The sequence below is a fragment of the Pyricularia pennisetigena genome (assembly GCF_004337985.1).
Source record: "Pyricularia pennisetigena strain Br36 chromosome 7 map unlocalized Pyricularia_pennisetigena_Br36_Scf_7, whole genome shotgun sequence".
In the NCBI taxonomy this organism is placed as follows: domain Eukaryota; kingdom Fungi; phylum Ascomycota; class Sordariomycetes; order Magnaporthales; family Pyriculariaceae; genus Pyricularia; species Pyricularia pennisetigena.
The window spans coordinates 1-22,848 of record NW_021940919.1 but is presented as its reverse complement, the minus strand read 5'-3'; the positions used below and the strand labels follow the sequence as shown (position 1 = coordinate 22,848).

At 48.6% G+C, this 22,848-nt stretch overlaps 8 protein-coding genes across 8 annotated transcripts; 4 read left to right on the top strand and 4 right to left on the bottom strand.

The window, feature by feature from the left end:
- Positions 1-150: 150 nt before the first annotated feature.
- On the bottom strand, positions 151-2,823 carry PpBr36_09676 (uncharacterized protein; the record flags this gene model as incomplete). Its single annotated transcript, XM_029896796.1, has 5 exons — positions 151-888; positions 941-1,895; positions 1,974-2,182; positions 2,244-2,618; positions 2,704-2,823. 5 exons carry the CDS (start codon positions 2,821-2,823, stop codon positions 151-153), a joined length of 2,397 nt encoding a protein of 798 aa, XP_029745252.1.
- A 7,060-nt stretch (positions 2,824-9,883) lies between these two features.
- PpBr36_09675 (uncharacterized protein) lies at positions 9,884-10,907 on the bottom strand (the record flags this gene model as incomplete). Its single annotated transcript, XM_029896795.1, has 3 exons — positions 9,884-9,922; positions 10,211-10,531; positions 10,560-10,907. The coding sequence occupies 3 exons, from the start codon at positions 10,905-10,907 to the stop codon at positions 9,884-9,886; spliced, it is 708 nt and encodes a 235-aa protein (XP_029745040.1).
- Positions 10,908-12,852: 1,945 nt separating this feature from the next.
- PpBr36_09674 (uncharacterized protein) lies at positions 12,853-13,954 on the top strand (the record flags this gene model as incomplete). The annotated part of the gene is made up of 4 exons (XM_029896794.1): positions 12,853-12,999; positions 13,320-13,537; positions 13,587-13,914; positions 13,949-13,954. 4 exons carry the CDS (start codon positions 12,853-12,855, stop codon positions 13,952-13,954), a joined length of 699 nt encoding a protein of 232 aa, XP_029745158.1.
- Positions 13,955-15,360: 1,406 nt separating this feature from the next.
- PpBr36_09673 (uncharacterized protein) lies at positions 15,361-15,805 on the top strand (the record flags this gene model as incomplete). Its single annotated transcript, XM_029896793.1, has 2 exons — positions 15,361-15,546; positions 15,596-15,805. The coding sequence occupies 2 exons, from the start codon at positions 15,361-15,363 to the stop codon at positions 15,803-15,805; spliced, it is 396 nt and encodes a 131-aa protein (XP_029745255.1).
- A 218-nt stretch (positions 15,806-16,023) lies between these two features.
- On the bottom strand, positions 16,024-17,419 carry PpBr36_09672 (uncharacterized protein; the record flags this gene model as incomplete). The annotated part of the gene is made up of 3 exons (XM_029896792.1): positions 16,024-16,132; positions 16,622-17,276; positions 17,395-17,419. The coding sequence occupies 3 exons, from the start codon at positions 17,417-17,419 to the stop codon at positions 16,024-16,026; spliced, it is 789 nt and encodes a 262-aa protein (XP_029745254.1).
- Positions 17,420-17,619: 200 nt separating this feature from the next.
- Positions 17,620-20,075, bottom strand: PpBr36_09671 (uncharacterized protein; the record flags this gene model as incomplete). Its single annotated transcript, XM_029896791.1, has 3 exons — positions 17,620-18,324; positions 18,398-19,203; positions 19,262-20,075. The coding sequence occupies 3 exons, from the start codon at positions 20,073-20,075 to the stop codon at positions 17,620-17,622; spliced, it is 2,325 nt and encodes a 774-aa protein (XP_029745257.1).
- A 352-nt stretch (positions 20,076-20,427) lies between these two features.
- Positions 20,428-21,962, top strand: PpBr36_09670 (uncharacterized protein; the record flags this gene model as incomplete). Its single annotated transcript, XM_029896790.1, has 3 exons — positions 20,428-20,916; positions 20,983-21,177; positions 21,239-21,962. The coding sequence occupies 3 exons, from the start codon at positions 20,428-20,430 to the stop codon at positions 21,947-21,949; spliced, it is 1,395 nt and encodes a 464-aa protein (XP_029745256.1). The 3' UTR covers positions 21,950-21,962.
- A 483-nt stretch (positions 21,963-22,445) lies between these two features.
- Positions 22,446-22,848, top strand: PpBr36_09669 (uncharacterized protein; the record flags this gene model as incomplete). Its single annotated transcript, XM_029896789.1, has 2 exons — positions 22,446-22,533; positions 22,625-22,848. Coding segments are annotated over 2 exons (312 nt in total), but the record flags the coding sequence as incomplete, so codon positions are not given.

Sequence of the window (22,848 nt, the reverse complement as noted above, 5' to 3'; positions counted from 1 at the left end):
AACTATAAGAATTGAAACTATCACAGGATGTCTTGCCGTGGTCTGGCGTGCTTTCTTCGTGCGAAAAGTACCAAACATAACGATCGACTAGAGTGATGTATCAAAAACGCTGACACTAGCCAATCCAACAGAGTGAATGTCCGCAACCGATTAACCGCCTTTAACGGATGTGCCTTTGAGGACATCAAATGCGGCCCTGAAGCTCGCGATGTCCTGTGCGAGCCTCTCCCTCTCTATCCTCACAAGGCTGCTTTCACCAGCGATCTGCTCCAATTGAGCCTCTCCTAGACCATGCACGAACTTGGAGTTGAAAACTTTCAACGGACCGCTTTCAGCGTAAAGCAAATCGTGGTGTACGACGTGTAAGGATATGTTGTCAATAAAGCGCTTCATGGAAACCTTGTAGTAGCTTTCGAGGACGTCGTGAATATATTCCTGCATATTTTCGGCATTGCTCTGATTGTAAGTTGCTATGCTTTGGAGTTGGTCCTCGGTAAGCGTGTGGGCGATCTTTTCCGAATGCCATTCTCCCAAACTTTCGGATGCCACGCCGGCGACTTTTCTGATATTGGAAACAAGTCGGCTTCCTTGGTTCTTTGATAGGTTGTCGTTGAAGTAATCGTTCAACGTCCATGGGGGGCACCCACGCTCCATTTTCAGCAGGAGCTTTGCGTGCTCTTCAGCACTAGCAAAGGAAATACCAACGTGATCACGAATGAAGATTTCACACAGCTCTTCTTCGACTTGGGAGTCCGGGCAGATTGCCTTGATGGCATCTTTGAGAAAGCTTTCAACCAGACGGCTGGCAATCCAAATATACATTTTCGTGAGTGCTTGCCAATTTTTGGACTGCTCCATGAATACAGTTGCAAGTAGCGATCCGTTGAACTGGCCAGGTGAGCAGTGTTAGCTTAGTGCCGACTATTTGTAGGATAGCCACAGGTAGGTGTTGGCTTGCCGTGCCTAGTTCAGCACTCCGGCTGTTGGTGTAAACTTTGCGGATATACTCCATAATGCTTTCGTCACTCTCGAACGAGTTTTCCACTGCACCGAAGGCGCTATTTAGAGGATTCCAGTCGTTTGATGCAGAGAGTTCATTGACGATCGGAAACACCTTTGATAATTCGATAGAAGGATTAATTGGATTGTTGCTCTCAGACGTGAGACGCCCAGGCTCATCGACCAAAACTTTCTTCCCCTTTTTCTTTGGCAATACAATCGGCCCAGAATTCTGCTTATTGGTGAATGCTCGAGTGTGGCCGTATGCACATATCCCAGCTGAAAATTGCTCGTCGAGCTCCACAATGCGAGTGATGAGCCTGTGAGACTCCTTGCTAAAAAACTCGACATGCTGTGTGTAGTTGCCATTCAGTGCGTCACGAGTGATGGACTGAAATTGGTCGCACAAGCTACCTAGATAGGCTCGCTGTGAGTTGGAGTCAGATCTCGGGGGCCCCATGGCACGCTCCTTATCTGACAGCGTCCGCAGCTCTTCTTCGACTTCGGACCTAAGCTTTTTAAATTCGTTTTTGACCAGATCGGCCAGAAGGGCGCGAACTTGGGCTTTGAGCGCTTCGGTTCCCGTCTTGCCGGTCCGCTTCAAGTCCGACCATGGCTCCGCAGAGAAGAAAGCTGTTTCTTTTCTTTGGCCTTCCTCCAATGTCATGCCGGCGTCGTCTGGACCACGGTTTTTGACGATGTAGTAGCCCAATGTCAATTCACCTCTTTTACCTTTAACGTGGTCAATTGCAATCTGCTTTATGGTAGTTTCGATCGCAAGGTCTGGCTTGGTCAAGACGGCCATGGTCCTCTTCATGTTAGGGTCAACCTTCTTGGCTAGCCTCAAAATCTCCTGGGTTGCTGGGTCGACATTGGCTGGAACTATGGCGAGGATACTGGCATGTCACGTCGTTTCAGTCTGTATCAGCGAGCGCATGGCTGGATTGCAAGAAGATATGTGGTTGGTGACATACATGGTTCTGAAATCTTTCATATAGGTCATTACCATGTTCCTAACCAGGACAATGTCGCTTTCAGTAGTTAGGCCTGCCCAGAATGCCGGGTAGTCAGAAGGATTTCGCTCAGGCTTAGGCTTTTGGGATAGATGACTACGACGGGTGGACTCACCAAGCGTTTCTGTGCGGAATATGCCAGGCACGTCGATTACGGTAAAATGCTCTTGCTAAATACCATTAGCATGTTGCAACTGCATAAAAGTCGCGCAACAGTGATGGAAAACTTACATTGGGACTAGAGATTTCGACCTTCAGCAGATGTTGGCTGAAAGCATTCCCAGGATTGAGCTCGACCGGACCACGCCGACCTGAGCTAATACCAAGCTCTTGATTAACGTCTCTGAAAACTTCGCCGAGCTTCACGTTATCCATCTCCACTGATGTGTTCCAAGTGCGAGAAAAGCGCTTGAGCCTGGCAACCTCATCCTGGTTTGTATCCTCGTGGGGGACGATGTTCACAGTGACAGACTCAAAATCTTCACGGCGGCAGGTAATTTGAGTTGCGTAGCGAGTGCATAACTCTGCATCCCGTGGGAATGCGAAGCCAGTGATGCCCTCGAGGACAGAGCTTTTGCCGGAGCTTTGGTCACCGACGACGACAAGCTATATACGAGCCAAGACCATCGTCAGAAATCATGAACACAGCAGCGAATTTGTATAGTACAATTAGGCGGAATAGGAGTTATACCTGTGGAAGGGAAATCCGGCTGCCGATGAGTTCGCGCAGTTTATCGACCTTGTCCAATGTGGCCGAATTCCCACGCTCGCCGAGTCCGCCATTAACGCCATTGACAAAGCCAGAATTCATATTGCAAAAAGGAGTTAAATATAGCTGCTCAGGCTGAATATTAGGAAAACTATGGTCTTCCAGGCTTTAAAGGGGTAAGACGAGAGAAAATTGCCCAGATTTATAAGTTTAGCGAAAGCTGGAAGCTTATAGGAATTTGGCGCATGCGAACACCTCTCAGACACTTTTTGGGTAGATTGCCTGCACTATAGAGCGTCAAGGCACCGTTCCAGCAGGGTCTATCGACATGGTCTTTACCGAGATCAGCAACATCATCCCACAGGGTCCTTTTCTCCTTCTCGGGTTACTCTCCATGTATCAAAGTTGGTTCGTTGGATGATTTACTCTGAAGGCCAATGCAGATGGGCCACGCAGCTGCTTATCTCAATCACGCAGACAGCAACCAATCCTCGCGTTAAGCTACAACATGGTGAGTCATCGATCTGTGTATCTATGCCCTTTCGGTAATATTCAGTGTTATCACGGCTCTTCGTTGGCGGGTACCGGTCCCAGCGCAAGAGGACGATTTCCTGTTTTGATAAGATCTATGACTCTGTCATCATCCCATATTTCCCAATGTCGATAGTCAACCACAGCAACTGTCAATTTCTTGTGGATTCATTGTTCCCAAATAGCTCTGTTAGCTGATTAACGATATGCGAGGTCGTCTGTGTACCGTCCGAGGCCAACATCTTCATTAACGGCTTGTCAGACTACTTTACTAAATCCCTCAAGAGCTGCAACTACAAAGTGCGGACAATGGCATTGTCCGGAGCCCGGAATTATGCAATGCCGTGCCGCCAGGTAGCCTAGACAGGAACCTGCACAAGAGGAGGCAAACTCATGCATCAGTTACTTAAGATTATTAATGCTGATCTTTTCCGAGCTGGCAATAGTAAAACTGTGGCTGAATGTTCACGATCAGCTCGTGTAACTCCTATGCAAATCTGGCCGCTTACCATGCAAGCCCCAGCCTATTAATTGTAGTCCGTCACGTCGTACATCTCATCTTCAATTCTGGCTATATCTGCTTATCTTAAATCCCGCAATCGTGCTTATGTAGTTGGTCAGGATAATAAAAAAGACAAAGTAGTGACAAATGCTTGGTAGTGGACAACCTAAGTATTTGTTCAACGGAGAACATATACTTATTTTCCCATATGCACCACTTATAAAATTCTCTGGCTCAAAGGGTATTAATGTACCCTGTACAATAAGCTTTTCTACTGGTTACCAGGGGAGCCACTCGCATCCTGGATGTCTTCTTTATTTTTCTGGCTGTGACCGTATACGCAGTTCAGGAGCAATCACGTCAGTATCACCTCACATTAGCGGTGGCTGCACCGCGGGAGGCCTACCATATACCACTTTAATTGTGGAGACAAAAAAATCATTGCAGGTTCCTATCCCTCTGCATGTCTAGCTCCAGAAGCCTCAAAAAACTCCCAATAGTGCTTAGATATAGCTTGGGCGCAAAAAATGGCTGCATTCCACTGGGCTTTCCGGTCGAAAAACATTCCATGAGCTAGCGTTGCAACTGACCAGCACTAAAACACAGTTTGAAGAAAATAACCCGAAAGGCTTCCCCGAACGAATCTTCCCAGGTCGGAGTATGTTCTCGCCCCACGCCATGAGCTCAAGCTTGCAAATGACATTGCCTACTTGGCCTGCATTAAAGACGGACCTCAAGCTATATCAGCTGTTTGCCTAGAGGAAACTACACGGGGCCTGAATGCAAGACTAGCTAGCAACGAAAGGCCTGAAGAAAAATACAATTATTAGCCTGCAAGTGATACTGGCAGAAGTGAGCATGTATGCTCAGCGCCGTAAGGATTTACTATATAACGATGATACAAACTTAAATTCCATGACGTGCATTTTTCTGTAGGCTGCACATTCAATCATAACCAATCCTATAAGAAACAATGGCTTCTCCAGTTCCCCCTCAATCCCAATGCGTAGTATTGAACAATCTGTTCCCTGTATCAGTACTCTTCCCTCCTGTATACTTGTTCTCAGATACCCGCAACGACACAATTCCCACATCTCCGTGGCGCCGTAGTTTCACCCGGAGGCTGCCCCCCTCATAGATTCCATCAAACGCAAGCTCGATCGCACCAGCCTGAACTACGCCTGCGACGAGCAGGATTTTGGCTTTAGAGCTAATAGTTCGGATATGCTCGACGAAATCGATCATGCTCTTGCCTGTATTAATGACCGAATCGACCAGTAAGATGTTGGCCATATCCGCAACATCTCTCTCCAAGCAATGTCTTGCGGGGATTTAGCGAATGCATACCTCGCCAGAGGGAAGGTTCTGTGCACGCCCTTAGCCATCGGCTCGCCGCCCCGCATCATAGCGACGATCAACGTTCGTTTCTCGTCTGTAAGCCGGTACCCGGAGGTATTCTGGCCTTGTACGTGCGGGATGGTGTGTTTCTCCAGGCCAATCACCTCGGTGACGACCTGCGTCGCTAAGAATCGTCCGGTTTGGACGTGAGAGTCTTGTAGGGTCAGGCCTTCGATTGAGGCATCGCGCATGGGAGAAGCGAGAAGCTTTGCTGCCGTCGACGGCGCGATGTAGATGGGAACTTCAAAGGCCTCCAGTGGATACTGCAAATCCGCAATGGGCAAGCGAAGCCGCGGGGTAACAGTCGACGGCAACAGGATCTGCTTGACTTTTGTTTCGAAATTCTTTCCAAGGGACTTCCGAAAAACCCCAGATTGGATGGCTTTTTGTAGCTCGCAATCCATCGTAACACTCCGGGCTTCTTCATGCCCGACAACCACGAAGGCTTGTCCGGCCTGGACCATCATAGGGATATCCAAGGGGCTATCCCCATACACCGTAACGTCGCGACGTCAGTCTCGGCTGTTGATAGTAGCAAGCCACTCCACGATTGTTGCTTTGGTTTGGGGGGTTACAACGTATTGGTCCCTGACTCGGCCACCACCAAAAATAGGAATCCCCTGGAGCCCTATTCGTTGAAGCGCCATCTCCCAGACCTGGCGAACGCCACTTGTCACTACCACCGGAATTACCCGCGGATCCCGGGTAGCCCGTGACAGAATATTGGTCATTTCCTGATAAACGGTGATTTGGTTGGCTACGGTGTCGCAAATGGAATCATACGTCTCGTCGAAGCACTCGAAGCTCTCCAGCAGCACCGACACTTGCTGGAAAGCACGATGGGTATAGCCCAACGGGCCGCCGAAACCCTCTTGAGAACATCGTCAGTCCCCTCTAGTTGTCTTAAGTGGCCATTGCTCAGGCCCTTTTCCACGAACAGCGTTCCAGAATCTTGAGGGGCAAGTGTGCGGTCCGCATCAAACACCAGGATGTTGCTGCACCGCTCAAGTTGGGCGTTGCTGAACATCATACTGACCATGGACACTGCAAGATCTGAGTTTTGCTGCTCGCTGAAATTCCAGAAGGAGCACAGGTCTGCGACGCGCTGCACCGTTTTTTCCTTCTCTCCACTAACAGTCGCGAAGACGATACCTCTGTCTAAACAGAGGTGAAACAGCCTCTCCACCTCGGCATCCTGCCACTTGCTCACCTCCTCAGCAGGAAATGATGCTCGCTTCCGCTGCATATCAGCAGCGCATCGCTTGCGGATATCTTCTGCGGGGACCTTGAGATAGACGATATGCGTGAATGTTTCCAGGTCGGCTTCAGTGTACACCTCTTGTAAACCCCCGTCAAGGCCATCGTTTGGCAAGGTAAAGTGGCCGGTAACCAGGGCGCTCTTGCCGTTGTGACAGGCATCCCTGCCAATCTGTCGGACAGCCGAAGCCCTATGGCGTTGTTTATCTCCGTGCGGCAGCTTTTTGAAGGCAGCTAGACCGCCGTCGACAACAGAATCAATGACTTCAGAGCCCTCATAATAGTCGTATTCCCCGAACCATGCTTCTCTCATTTGGCGGAGCTGAGATAACAGGGTTGTTTTTCCGGCCCCTGGAAGGCCGTAAATGCCGATTATGTTTGGAGTTTTGGTTTTGTTGAGGCACATTGTGGAACTTTGCTAGCGGTGCTCACAAAATACGTATTGAGAAAGCGGCAAAAGATGAAATAGAAAACAAAAGGTTTCAAAAGTTGAAGGGCCAAGGGAGAAATGGAAAAATAGCTTAGATTTGCAAGTTCAAGGGTTAAAGGAACTAGGGAGAGGATTTGATCGAAATGAAATAGCCTCACAAGTGTGCCACCTACCCAAGTTGACATGCAACATATAAGGCAAATGGCAATGATGTTCTCTTGAAAATTGTTAAGCATAAGCAGGAGGGGATAGTGCAATAACATCAAGCTGTTAACTGCAGAAGGGATTTCCCCTCCTCAGTTTCCTGCACTTATGCAGAGGCTATCCGTCATAGTATAAACGGGCCAAAGTCTCCGGCTGCAGGTAATTAACGACAACGGGAACAGTGAAATTATACCTCACACCTCGACACTATGCAGGAGGCCGCCGGCCGCCGGCCGCCCATACATGCCTTGAGGTCTGGAGAACGGGTGGATAGCAACGCTGATTTGTTAACGACTGGATCAAAATTACTTTCGGGGCATGTATTAGCTACTTACGGGCAGAGATGTTTGAAAGGTTGCTAAGGCAGAGTAACCAGCTCAATACGAATACTATCGAATTTCGCTTGGTTCTGCCCGATTACGTCAATCCGTCGGCGCCCGACGCATTGCGTCAAGGAAGCAAAGGCCAAAAAGCCTTCACCCTCTTTGCCCAAATCCTGCAGATCCGCGGATCTAACCCATGTCGTCCTTCAACCTCATCGACCTTGCCAGTCTTCCTAGGGTTGACAACCTCCCTAACATCTTTTAATTTTCGTCCCCTCGCACCGCACGCAAATGCCACGATACGATAAAAAGCCCACCGCAGGCTGAACTTGGCCACCATATACAGCAGCACACCTGCAGGCACCGCAATAAGCATATGACTTTGGAAGCGGTGTCCGTCAAACCGCGCTCTACTGATCGTAAAAGCGACGTCGGCCGTCTCGCTCAATCGTGAAATTGATGTAACAGCGGCACGGCGCTCCACCAGTTCCTCACGTAGCCGGGCACGATGCCACGATACCGGAGCCTGGCGGGGTAGGGATAGAAATGTGTGCCAGCAGTGGAGGGTGGTGCTTCGGCAGTGGAATTTGATTGCTCCTTTCATTTTCGTGGTAGCATTGGGTAGTGGGACAACTCTTCAGGGACTCAGGTCGATTTTTGTGTAAAGCAAACGACAAGGTACAAAGGGATCAAGTGGTGTTACAGACCGAGTTCCATCCTAGTTGTTTTGTTGTTATGCTTGAGGGGCGGAGCGTTTATTCCGTGTGTTCAGGATTTCTACTCCATCTGTTTATTGGTTGACACCCGTGGCAATTTCTCTTGGCTAGCTCATATGAAAAGGAAGTTCAGTCTTGGTTGACAATCCGATCAACCAGTCGAGGGAGCTTCTCGCCCTACTTAGTGTTTTCAACGATGCTAGAAGGCCGCACATCCAACCAATCAATTACTTCGGAAACAACCCTTGCTCAACGTGGCTTTTTTCAGATGTAAGGGTATGTTCGCCGTCAGGCCCCAACTGGTGGCAACAAGTCGGACAATACCGTCCGGACTCGAGAGTCCTAAGTTTGGGGCCAGCAAGCATCAAGATCCAAGGTGAAACGGGTGTTGAATTAAGCGGCACATCAAGCGACCGAATTCAAGGCTTTTCGAAGTCGTTTACTTCAAAAGAACGCCAGGGACACAAAAACTGAGTTTGTATTGATCCTAAGCGCACCGGTTGGTATATTAGAAGACACAAAACTGTTTGTTTGGGCTTAAAAATATCTGAAAATTTTGAACGCATTGGAAATTTCTCAATCCACGTTACTAGAGCCTTATTGGGACCTGTCCGTTAAAGTCAAGCCCAGAAAAGCCATCTCCTCTTAACGCGGTCAAGGCGGTGGGTGACACCAATGTTGGTTTGGTAACTGAATGACCTCATCCCTGCGTCCCTGTCCAAATTGCGGCACTAGCCAATACCAAGCGTGGCAGCCAAGCCCGGGTATAGTGAGGCATTTCAAGATACCTACCACGAGACCAAGTGAAAGCTCCTTACTTTATTCCTATATGTGCTCTACCAACTGGACTGTTCGTGAGGAGCTCCAAGTACCTACCGTGTCTAAGTGCGCTTTTCTGTCCCTGTCTCTATCTCTTTGCTTTTTTGGGTCTTCCTTCATCTCGAGCGCGACAAACATAATCGCAAACAACTATGGGAAAATCTGCCATTATTGCTTTGGCCCATCTAGCCAGATCACTCCATGACTCCCTTTCGGTTGTCAAAGTCTTACGTGTTTATCTTGTTCTCGTTCTGATTTCTTCTTTTCGCCATCCCTTTTCGACTACTTAAATCCCTATTCTACCTAGTTGTATACCTATCATTTTTCCACGCCATTTTGATCCCTCTGGAGATCATGGCGTTCAATATTTACATCCTCCCTCGCATGTCTGAAACAGTCCTTGGGGATGATGTCTTCGCTCGACCATCGAGCAAGCCCTTCGTCCATACGTCTGCGGGTTTGAATATGTGTATATATAACCCGATTTCCATTCCCTGTAGCCTGGTAGATTGACTCCTGTCATCGCATCCTCCAAATTCGATTCCTTGCTATCTTTCAGAGCAATGCATATATGCGGAGTATTTTTGGCGTGTTTCGGGAAAAAGAAGCCGCGAGGCCAGTTTATCATTGGTTTGCCTGTTCTTTTCGTCGTTCCAACGCACTTTGATTCCTCCTATTCATGTCTACTAACGAAAGCCTGGATACAGTCTGCTCCGGTCGACGCCCACAAACCGCAATTTCGCATCCCGGGCTTAAGCGAGGACGAGTTAGTGACCCCCTGTCCCTCAATATCATTACAGATGTTGACGAAGCATCACCTGCCTTGAATAGCTTGCGTTCGCTTCGAGATGTCGCCCACAAACGTCACCTCGCCACTCAGCATTTGCGATTTGAAATAGCAAGGGTGGCGAGGCAGTCTTTGGAGGGTCAGAAATAGCTTAGATTTACACTTGATGGTTTTCAACCTTTCTTGGATTTGGTATCAGTTCGGCGGGTTGCTGAGCGATGCGTTCTGCCTCGGCTTTAGTTATTCGGGCGTTAGCGGTCAGTGTCCACGTGTTAGCGGTCAAGGCACGGCTGTTAGGTGGTTAGGGTTTGGTGTTGGCGTTCGGGGACTCGGGTTATCTATTCGGCATTTGAACGAAAAAAAGGTCGCAATAAGTAGATTTGGGATATTGGCACTAGATGGGGTGAAAATGGGTGATTGAGAACTTAAACCTATGGATATTCGTACTTTTAACTTTATTCAAGCTATAAAGGTATTGTTGATTCAATAGAAAGGGCTGTACCAAAGTTGCACACGATAAACATGTGCTGTGATCTGCTGGGCGCTACTATCAAAGTTATAAATACGGAGAGCACGATGTCCCGCCACCTCAGACACCAAACTCGAGACCAAGCTCCTGGAGCGGCACAAGGCCCGGATCGCTACTTCGATCCAGCGCGGCATGATGGGAGACGGCTTGTCAGACTTCCCTCCCAAATCAGCTGAGAGCCAAATTTTGGAATCCAGAGATGAGATCATCGCGGTTTCCCTGCCGACAATGGCCTTGAATACATCCTTCGCAAAGTTCGTCCATATGCGGGGGACCACTTTTCTCTTGATAGGGTGGTGTTTCCTGCCGAACACCTGCCCATCTTTTGAGTCGATAAGATACTCTCTCGACATAGCGGGCTTCGTCGAGCTTCATGATTCCGAGGCTGTTGCATTTTTTGCAATGCTGGTTGTAGACGATGGCATTGTAGCGATTGCCATCGAATGCCATTATTCGAATCGCCACCAGGCCACTGCCCCAGACTTTGAAGCATGCCCGATTGGAACATCTGAACCGGCCAGATACGTTTGTGTCGTAATCATTGGTGCATTGACCGTCCTGCTGTGCGTTGTTTTCCCAAGCTGGACATATGTCCTTGCCGACAGCATCGATAATTTGGGAATGAAGCAACGGAAACATCAGTGACGTTGTGACTCTTTTCTGTTGTCGGCGACCGGTTCTTTTCTTCATATTTGGTAAATGATTGACGGGTACTGAGGCAATTGATACCTCAGCAAGAGATTGATATTAAACGATCTGATCAAGATGAAAGCGGAGATACCCGCAGGCAACAATATCTCCAGATAACCGTCTTTTTAGTCAAGGAAGCGGTGGAACGGCTTGGAGTTTAGGGAAAGAAATGCAAATATCAAATTGAGTTTGGAGGGATGCACTCCCATTTGTACTAGAGCCTAAATACTGTGATCTTCAGCTAATTTGGTTCGCAGCGGATTGGTTAACATGTATTTGTAAGTGATATAGGTTTGTAAATTATGAAAGTTACAACTTGCAGCATGCAAGCATGGTTGTACAATCTCGTCATCGATTTAACATACAGCAAATCCTCTGCGAATAAAAAACTGGGAAGAGCAAGTGGTGCAACTTGTACAGTCCATTGATCCAAAGTAATCCATTATCGAGGGACATTGTGCAAGCCACTGCATGCATCACGGGTTCGTACTATGCGTTGATTCCTTGTCGATTTGGTATTCATCCGGATGCTTGGCACAATGCGCGTGAGTTTGCTGCAGGAAAAGAGATTCTTGTCACATCACAAACATGTAATTTGCCGCCCTCCCAAGAATATAAGGGGTGCTGGTCAGGGGGCGGATTTGGGAGGGTGACTTGCTCATCATTGTTTCTGGGCACCAAGGGACAGCCTGTCTACCTTCTTCTGTTAAATTATGTTGAAGCTGACGGAGCAAATGATCCGAACAAGAGCGGTGACTGTCAGTCGTTGTCTGATGAGTTTGCTGTGATAGTTTTGACTCCTAAATTCTGGGAGAATGTGCGCATGGCTGCTTGAGGGTGACCAGAAAGACGTGGCTTAGCCACCACAAACCATACGGTTCAAGATACAAAAATAACCATGTAATCGCTTCAACATCCCGTCGGCAAGACAAGGCTTAACACTCCAAGAAGCACTAAATGAAGAATGTGGTCAGCAATGCACAGACAATAAGAACACGGAACTGGGAGCTGTTTCTGCGGAGATGCACGCATGCGGAAAGGGCCTGGTCGACTGCATAACCGGTTGCAAGGCATTAGCCCATATGTGGCAGGAACTGGGAACACAACGATCAGCACAATTGTTGGAAGGAGCTTTGGCAAATATACTTGGGATTTATGTGCTCCGACGTCTGTTTGCTCTATTACGAGAGTGACTTTCAAGCCACAAACAAAAAAAGGCTTGCTACCTCGACTTGGTGACGACTCGCTGATCCGGTTTACAACGTGGGAGCAGCTGGCCGGCCATGTACCTAAGTTGTTTTGAAAAGGCACGCTTAAACATTCAGGAATTGCTGTGGAGGAATGGACAATGAACTCACTCTTTTTGACAACCGGCTGTCGGGCCCTAAGTGGGCGGGTAATCGACTGACCCGCCAGGATCGCTCTCTTTTCCATATCAACAATGGCACCTAAACGATGATATGCGGCCGTCAGCATTGCCTGAATATCTTGGCACTAGCTCTTACTGACAACCATGTTCCTGCGAAACAGCGACGTACGGCCTTTTTGTATGAGATAATACCGTTCTTTCAGTAGAACCGAAGTCTATTAGCTATCAAAATCAGCACTATACGTATTGTAGCTTTTCCCACACTTTCTACTCATAAAAACCGCACAAAATCCCATGCAAAACTTGCTAGTCTCAACCTTGCATATGCCCCAATATTCGTTGTTACACCACCCGCTGCCTTGGCCACGTGAGGGGCGTTGTAGGCAGAGGCTAGCAAACGCTGCTGGCGGACTCAGAATAACGAGCAGCCAAGGTGACGAGTGCTTCGATTGTATCATTATTGAAAACGCTCGCGTCGTCCGCTACAGCTGCATTGGCAGCTTGAGACTGGCACTGAAAAAGGTGATGTAGATGCCGCCGCTCCTGCTCCTGTTGTGTTTCGTCCCTTTTTTGAGAATGCTCATCCGAGAATGCAGCCTGTGTTGCAGCCTGGAAACTGAGAGTCTTACTCCCACCGGTCCGAGCCGAGACTCGGCTGCCCACATCGCTCTCGCCGCCACTGCGACCATGGTGGAAAGAAGACCCAAGGACAAACTATGGGCTGTAGGCGGTTCAATAGTTACTCATCCAGCGGGCCCGGGGTTGGTTGAGCAGGGTAAAAGTGTTGCTCCGATACAGCTCATGTTAAAAGGGGGGAGTTGCTAGTAGTAGAGAAGGAAGAATGTGTGACTGCGAGCTGGCCACCGGACTGGTTATATCTCGCTGATGGCCGCTGTCACAACTGCCAGCGTAGCAGTGATGATAGCAGTGCCCGCGCATAGGACATAGGTCTTAATTCTGCCCTAGTCGAGCGTTGGCTGCAATAAGCTCTGTTCTCCAGTCAGAGTGTCCTAAAAGTGATGGGCTCGTCGCCAACACAACAGGAGAAAGGGGCGGATGTGAGGGTAAAAGGCTCGGCCGGTAATCCACTAAAGAGGTCTGCTCTGGGGAGTTTGGATACCTTTCCCTCTCGATGGGAAGATTACTGTGCATTTTTCCCATCCAGTAGACGCCGCGCAGCGCCACACACGCGGCGCAATTGCCGTTTCTCTAAAGTCGAGGACGTGAACGGCCGTGTTGTCAACCTGCTCGGACAGTTCGGGTGTGTCCAATAAAGTCCACGTTGCAACCACTTCCTACACACCACCCAGATACGCTTGGCGCCGGGCAAATCTATGGTCTTTTTTCAAGTGGAATCCGTCCTCAAGTTCGACCGTCGCCCGCTCAGCGAGCAGCAGCAGGTCGCGGCTTTGCGACAACAACACGCCAGCGGCAGCGGTGACCAGGTTACAGAAGGGCCTGGCACTGTTCCTCCGCATTATCTGTGCGGTACCCCGAGTTGAAGCATGTGACGTTGTTTTCCTTGGAGTTGGGCCGCTTGGGCTCTTCGGTCGTCTGCGTCGGCTCCGACTCGGTGGTGGTGTTGGCCGTGGTCTACTTGCGGTGGTCTCTTGCTTTGTTGACAGCATCAACAGCAAGGTGTACCCAAAAAAAAAACCATCGGCATTTCTAGGAGTAACCTCACAAACCAGGCACTAAGACGACCATGAGATGGTGGCTCCGTGTCAGTGAAATTATAAAGCCTGAGGAATTCAAAACTTTGTGGCATTAAGATTCGGAAAGCCGACGGCCAGTACATTTATAAACGTTAAGTTGATGCGGGGCACATAAAAGTTTCCTGGTCATAAGCTCACCTCAAGTCCTCTTGTATATTGCGTACATGTCATACGACGAGCTCCTCACTCGCATCTCCGTTGCGACAGAGTGGAACAGCTTTGCAGCAAAGACAAAGGGCCTTCGCGTCTCCGCCAGCTGCGAAACTGAGCAGCGAGGAACGTAACTTGCTTGGCCTTGCGTGGCGCTATGGCATCGTCCTCCAGCTAGGCGTTGATTGGCTAGTCTCGTAAAGTCTTTTCATGACCTTCATCGAGGCCCTGGATTCGACAGGCGCAAGCGAGCAAGACAGAAACACTGCTTGCCAGTCACCTTTGGCAGTGGGCGTGACCGCCGCGGTCGGCACTATCCTGCTTGGTGCGCTTTTATTGTACAGCTCTAGATTCTTCCGTTGCAGTAGCATTACCTGGTCAACAGCCTAGCCTAGCAACTTCTTTTCTAATTGCCGTAGCGGCAGCGTTAATTTTTATCAGGAAGATGGCCTGGGAAATAATCCCCGTTTTTTGCATTAATAATATAGGCTCAGGCGCGTACTACAAATTTTGGGAAAGACTGTTAAGGCCAAGCTAAGCCAAGAAGGAGATCTTGAGAAAGGAATGAGAAAAAAAACCATGAAAAACTTTTCCGCTGTCGCTCGCGTCAAAGTCTTTTCGCAGTTATTATCAATAAAGTTCGTTTCGATATTTGTATACTCTAAAATTAATCGAAACACGCCCTTGCCACTTTACGATTATTAGACAGCTACATATTCCATTGCTCTAGCCCCGCCTGGGTGATTTTGCGCGTAAACGCGAACCCAAACCATACCCGACTGCTAGAGAATATCAGACGGCGTATCTGTGGCTGGCGCTGACTGTGGCGCCGCACGGCAGACGCAGCCTGCCAAACGGACGACATACGGTTCGTCACGTAGGAGCATATGCTAACAGATTATGCAGCGCTAGCCAAGGCGATACGTGCAGAAAAAATAAATTCGTCACTATTCGCACTTTGCACACAGCGCGTGACCTCTAAGATCCGAATCCACTACGCTAACGGAATCCGGAACCTCTACGATACCCTTACCCTGGATTCAGGAATAGCTTGAACCCCGTTTGATCACAGCTTCCAGGCTTTCTGAACCTCGCAACTTCCGGGATACGGAAAGCTGGACATGCGAAACAATCCGGGAAGCAATCGTGGTTAAAATGGTATTAAGAACATTGCATTTTCCGGTTTATGTGATGGTGGGTTGCTCATACATGCTCTAAAATGCAACGCTCAATTACGAAAAAACACTTATCGCGGAAGGATGCCCAGATGAGAAGAACTTTGGTTCAAAAATTGCATCAACTTGAATGCAACGGGTTCGACATCTGGTCGTATATGAAAAAGGGCGATAATATCTTCGTTTACCACTCGGCGAATCGAGCAGGGCCCCCATCGTCCACTAATTTGGTAAGATTAACAATATTTTTGCGATAAATGTTTGTTAACAGCAGTCTAGATTGAGGAAAAGCAGACGACTCTGGGATGCAATGCGAACAGTTTCGAAACCTCCGAAAAGAATGATACCAGCGAAATGTTCCAGAACAAAACCGAGGACTCGGTGGCGGGAAGTGCTGACGACAATTTGCCTAGTTTACGATGTGCATCCTCCACCCTGAAAAATTGCATTCCGGTGAGTTTAATTCACGAAATGGGAACCGCGACTTGATCTGATATAATTATTCATAGAAGAAAATAAAGATCGTTTTTAAGAAAAAGATCGAACGTGGCTAGTTTAGGCGCCAGACCTGGGGCTTCTTACCTACTTGGAAATTTATTTATTTTGAGTTATTAGCATAAACCCATTTGAAAAAAAAAATATTTTTGGAGGCTATAATTTTTCCCAGTCCATACACGTAGTTTTGTTAATACCCTCGCGTTATTGCGTTAAAAGCTTCGAATGTATTTGAGAGGCGACAGTTGCGGGTTAGGCGTAGGATGGTAGGTTGCAAAGCGCTTTTTTAATGCAGTGAGCCGGCCAACAGCCAGCCCCGGGCTATACTTTTACATGGACGATAAAGGTTATTGTGCCTGAGGGTTGCAAAAGTTTGAAAGCGGAAATATATAAATAATTATAAAAGCAATCCCCGTTTTCTATGCCAAATTCCAATCATAGGTATCTCGTAAACTTGTTACTTGTAAACCAATTTCGCGATTAGCGGCTGAAGACAGGACTTTTATCAAGTCTTGAGCTGGTTGCTGAGGAGAGGTCTATCCAAATGTATGGCAGGGGAATGTTTTTAATGCCATTAGTACTAGCAAGAGCGTATCTGCTATGACCGACGCTCCACAGCCGACCGAAGACATTATAAACACGCAAGAGGCAGCTCGTTTGGCTATCAATAAACGACAAGGTGCCTTATCCTGCTGTCAAATCAGACTTAATCCCGGATACGGCTGTTTGTTTCCGCGTGAAGGACACTCGTCCAGCCTTATTATCCAGACCATCAATCTCGGCGGGCTCGAAAAATCTAGAGAGCCTCACTCTGAGTTTGGAAGCAAAGAAGAAACACCAGTTGGGATTGGGTCATGCCTAGACCTGTTATAGATAAATTCATGCAGCATCCGAACCACGGTTTCGTGCCCTCTCATCGCAGCCAATGACAGCGGCGTTCGGCCATGTTTATTTTTCGCATCGACGTCGACTTTGCCTGTATCGACAAGCATCCGAACCACCCCTTTATGCCCAAAATGCGACGCTAAAATGAGATTTGTAGCATTTTTCGGTAAGCCCCTGGTAAATTGACGATAAATTTCAGACCACGCTGCATAATGGTTCGAGTTTGGATTACAAATATTTGACGCGAAAGATATAATGACAGCATTTTCGACATCAGCTTCGCGGAAGTGAGAACTCCAATGTTGGGCGGAATAGTCCAACATCTCGGTTACCACCTTCCTCTCTGTTGGGAGGTTAAGATAAACCGTACAGGACTCCGCAAGAACCGCATGTGCTTGGTAGATATCCAAAATATGCGCCCATATTTTGGTAATAGTAGGACCCGACAGGCAAACTGCGATAGGGAGGAGAAATTCCCTCGCCGTCTGATGGAGAAAGTAGGCCCTTTTGTCGTGCACCGTAATAAATAGACCACACCACTCTCGAAGACGCTTTTTGAAATGGGTTTCACTGGGCGTCTCTGAGAAAGGCGCAGGCCGTATAAACAACCCTTTTCTAATCCAAACGCGGTCGGATCAAAATAAAACCCAACGAGCGCGCTCATGCTCCAATCGATGTACCACCTCTATTTGACCGACTTCTGCTTGTAGCGCTCTCTGACATCTGATCAGAGTTCAAAGGACATTTCAAGGTAGGCGGAGGCCATCAAGGTCCATTGCAGTCTCGGTACAGCGCATCTCATGGCATTGACTCCGGTGGTGTATTGTGGTAGATGATGAGTATAGCGAACGCGATGATGACAGTATTATATGCTCTATGCATCCCTCGGCCTCTGATCATGGCGGGGGGAAAAGACGAACCACTTATAATATGCCACCCGTTTGCTGACTATCGCCGTTATTATTCCACAGACTCCGCTCCAAAAGATCCTCAAGACTGCAGATTTGAACACCCTGAAATGAACTCCACCAAGACGGCTTCACTGACTGAACACCCAGAGCCGGTCGTGGCCCCACGGAGAGAGGGCGTACCTGATCCATGCCTAACGTCACGCGATTATAATCGAACGGGTTTTCCACTTTGACACCTGATCTTGGCACAGTCTCTACCTGTTCGCCCTTGGGAATCCTCCCTGGCCACCACTCATGAACCGAAAGCGCAGGGCTAAATTCGACCACATATTGGTCCCCCTGGACGTCAACGATTCGAGCAGGGAAGTAGAGCTGTGAGTCGTCTGTAACATGGTAATGGAATCGGAAATCCGGATACATGACGGGTGCCTCGACAGAGTCGCCGATATGGAAGCAACGATAAGGTCGAACATCGTACGCCCTGAGGTTTCTGCACCATGGTCGCCACAGCCGCCGTGTGCCCTTCCCGAGTTGTGTGAGCTGCTCTTCGGTAAAGCCAAAGCTGTCGCTATCATTCTTATCCCCTCCACTACCATACTGAGCTTCCGTGGAATTGGTTGAGACTTGCTCTGGTAAACAGTCCCAATCGATATACTCTATCTCATCGCCGTCCACAACTGTGACTCTCGAGTCGTACCAACGCCCATTGTGCTCGATCTAGCCAAATCAAAGAATGTCAGTCAACCCTTAATAAATTCATTGCCGATGTTCTAGAAGATAGAATACGTACCTGAACCTTTTCGCCAGCTTTTGGTGGGTCGGTGAATACCTTGGATGGCCCCAAAAGCGTACAGTCTAACTCTGGTATGACAGAACTCGAGGAGCTGTCTTCATGACGCAACATGGTGTCAAAGGAATTCTTGAGCGGCCTTGTGGAAAACACGATGGCATTCGAACCCACACCCGCCGTAATGATGTACTGTCCTCCGTGACATGCCTTGAACTCGGTGATTGGAAGGTCGCAGCTCCAAGCATGACCCCCTGATTCCAGTGCATACCGGACAGACAGCGTAGCGCCGATGTTAATGCCACCGATCGGACGGACTTGCTTTGAGAGACTCTTCCGCTCGATTTGACCTGTCTGCAGGTAACGTACGTAAACGTGGACGTCTGGGGCAGCATCATTGAAGTAAGCAAAGAGGTCCTCGCCGTTTGATTTCATGACCTCTCGTTCGGTAATGATTCCAAGTTCATCGGGTGCTGGAACGGCCACGATTTGTGCAGAGATCCAGCCGACGTGATCGGACGGTGATTCGATGGCCGCCGGTAAGGCAAGATCCCCGGAAGCCCTTTCACATTCGACAAGCATACCGTAGCCTGCGTTTTCGAGGGTCAACTTTCTAAGGGTTTCGGACAATGTAGAGTCTTGGAGAAGATTGAAATAGTCCCGAGGCTTGACGTAGCCTTTGTGCAGGGGATCGAGAGCAGACCGAAGAGGCGGGAGCCAAAGAGGCCGCATAGTAGAAAGACGACGCGTGCCGTTTTGATCGATGCGATACCAAGATCCTTCCTGGCGAGCGAGTTCCATGTTTCTGGCTTCACAAACCCCAGTCGGTATCTTTTTGAGAACAAAAGACGCTTCTACCTCATGTACGAAACGTGCCCAAGAAACGTATAGCGTCTGTAAAGTAAGCGTATGTCAGCAGGATGCAGAGGTATTGGGAATAAAAAATCCATTTGAGTGTACTTGCCTCGTATCGGAATGCTGAGACATTGAGTTCGTCGTTCTGGAACCGATCCTTCCAAAACGATGCTGCTTCTGGGTTCTGCGTTTGATAAACTTGAATAGCCGAAGTGTCAGGAAGCAGAGTAGCTTCCTGAAGTTGTTGCCGAAGGTTTGTGCATTCGTTCATAAGATTTCCCATCATCTTGTCTATGCTGGCAAGATCCGTGCTGAGATATTGTAAAGTTGTCTCTTTAACAACATGGGCGGATTCCACAATTTCCTTCCCACTCATCTGTCCCTGTTGCGTCCTAACGTCGTTGACAGCTAAAGTAGATGCCACGACTACTGCCATGGATATTTGTTGTAGTTGTGCGGCCTTGTGCTGGATTTCTGTGAGGATATCAGGGATCCTGTAGAGATTCCATAGCCGCTTGAAAAATTTCTTGCCATACAACTCTATTTTAGTCGCATCTGTCGCTCCAGCACGGTTTTTATCTAGGGCATTGGCGCATTTCTTGCAAGAATCTTTGATGCTGTCCAAAATTTCTAGCATAACCAGAAACTCGGAGCCTTCGGTGTTGATCTTGTTTGTGGGATTCTCAAATGCTTTCAATAACGACACAAGGGTAACGTTGAGCAGTTTGAGTTCGTCGGCAGCTTGGTTGAGCGAGTCAAGTCTGTCCTTGACTTCAACCCCAAACTGTATGATAAACGTCAGTGCGGAAACGATATCCGAAGCCATTATGGTGATCGTGTGCCGCAGGCGGCTATTCTGGAGACGCTTGAACTGTTCTGTATTTTTTTTTTTTTTTGGACAAGCTCAACTTGCCATTCCTCTTTGTCTCTGCCTCTGGCGTTCAGGTTCTGCTGGATGCCCTCCCGAGGCCGAGAGGTGCGGGGTTTTGTTGTGGGGTTTGAATATTGCGCCACTCTCGGCCCGATTTTACAAGCGGGTGGCAAACGCCGTTTTACCTCCGCACACGAAAAGCCCAATTTCGACCTTCCAAACTGAAGAGCCGAACCTCTACTAACGAAAGCCTAACGTCAATAAGCGTAAATATAACTTCTTCACGGTACCTCTCTGACCTGCTTCCATGGAAAGCTGGCTGAAAGAAACTGGAGCGGTAGGCTTGGACGACTTGGAGCTTGCCGACTTCCCCATCACCGGGCGCGGTGTCAGAACACTGAGGCATTTCAAGGAAGGGGAAAAGATTCTCACCATTCCATGCGGCAGTCTCTGGACAGTCGAGCAGGCTTATGCCGATTCACTTCTGGGGCCAGCCCTGCGCTCTGCGCGGCCACCATTGTCTGTAGAGGACACATTGGCGACGTACATTCTCTTTGTCCGATCGCGTGAATCGGGATACGACGGCCTGCGAAGCCATGTGGCAGCGTTACCTCCAAGTTACTCTTCCAGCATCTTCTTTGCTGAGGATGAGTTGGAGGTCTGCGCGGGCACTTCGCTGTACACCCTCACGAAGCAACTGAAGCAACGGATAGAGGATGATTACAGGGCATTGGTCATGCGATTGCTTTTACAGCATCGGGATATTTTTCCACTCGAACAATTTACTATTGAAGATGTAGGTGTTATTCACGTGCGATGGATGTTGTGAATTGACCACTAACGCTTCTTCTCCCTTTTTTAGTACAAGTGGGCTCTCTGCACCGTGTGGAGTCGTGCAATGGATTTCGTACTGCCCGATGGAAATTCGGTTCGACTTTTGGCGCCCTTCGCAGACATGCTGAATCACTCGGACAATGTTAAACAGTGTCACGCCTACGATGCCTCTTCCAAAACCCTCTCTGTTCTTGCGGGGAAGGATTATGAAGCTGGAGATCAGGTATGTTAATCTTGACTCTGCTGGTACCAAGTTGCGCGCTCACTAGGGAATACTCTTCCAGGTTTTTATCTACTACGGACCTGTTCCGAATAGTCGCCTCTTACGTCTCTATGGCTTTGTCATGCCCGGTAATTCTAATGACAACTATGACCTCGTTCTTACAACGCACCCTGAAGCGCCCTTTTTTGCGCAAAAGTACAAGCTCTGGGTATCATCTCGACTCGATTCAACCTCAACTATTTCCCTCAGTCTCACCGATCCGCTACCAAACGATGTCCTTCGATACCTCCGTATTCAGCGATCGGGTGCATCAGAACTCGCTGCCATGGCGATTCGGCGAATTGATGCCACGGAAAAAATCAGCGACTCCAACGAAGCGGAAGTCTTGCGGTTTTTGGTGGAATCGCTCTGTGGACTTTTGGACAATTTCGGAACGCAACTGGAAAAGTTAGAAGAACAACTCGCGGAGGGCATCTATGCATTGGGAGGGAATGCATGGGCTGCGGCGCACGTTAGCTTGGGCGAACAGCGGGTGTTGAGATTGGCGAGAAAGAGAGCGGAAGACTTGTTGGCGGCGGTAGAAAGCGGAAGTGAGAATGGGAAGGGTTCGTTGCCGGCACAGGCGCAATGCGCAAATTGCGGAAAGGCTTCAGTGCCGTTGATGTTGTGTGCGAGGTGTAGAGCCATCAGTTATTGCGGGCGGACATGTCAGGTCGCTCATTTTAGTGAGCACAAGGTCATATGTCGAATTACAGCTTCTAGGAATGTATGAGGGGATAGACTAGAAGTATCGAAAGAAACAGTTTGGCACAGCTCTTCACTAACAGAGTGAAACTAGAGGTACGGTATTCGAGCACCTCGCTCGTGGTTATGCCAGGGCCGAGATTGAATGCTCCGTCAGCCCCCGCAGCCTACCTTTGGCCTGGTCGCGTTCATAACTAATCCAGTTTAAGACGTTTGCGGGATTTTCGGCATGGTGTGATATTCAGCGGCTAACGACGTATCCACTGAGGATGGCAGAAACCATTATTGGTAACCAGGTTGTCGGGTGTGAATTGTTACCAAAACACCGGCCCACACAACCTGTGGTTTGGATTAACCAACATCACAATATCCACAATATATGTGATAGTGATTGTGTTGGTCACATCCAACCTCCCAGCGCCCGGTGCACAAGGCTTGATTTCAACACTCCTGCCCCCGAAATTTAAAAGACTTGTTTTCGTAGATTTGAGCGATGCAAATCAGCTTGATGCCTTTTTATACGAATGAACGATCAGCTTTCACTACGAACTCGTCCTTTCCGGTGTATCGGCAGCGATAAAATGGCAGAAAGAGGTGGCAATAATGGCAATCGTAAGTCAGGGCATTTCGAAAGCAGAAGAGATTATGACAATGCAAGCGATTTTGCACCTGTGTCATTGTCTTGCTAACTGGTACTCTCTAGTCAATGACCGCATCCCGTTCCAGGCACAGCCAAAATCAAAGTTTCCCGACCCATCCTGCTTGAACGGCATTGCAAGACGTCCGCCAACTTCACCAGCCAATTTTGCGAGTAAGGAAGCAAAAGCGAAATATTGCGGCAGGCCCATCGCAGACTACGGGACCGCCTGTGTTGACCGTAAGGTCCGTACTCGTCGAAAGACATATGCAGCCCAACGCGAAAAGGTT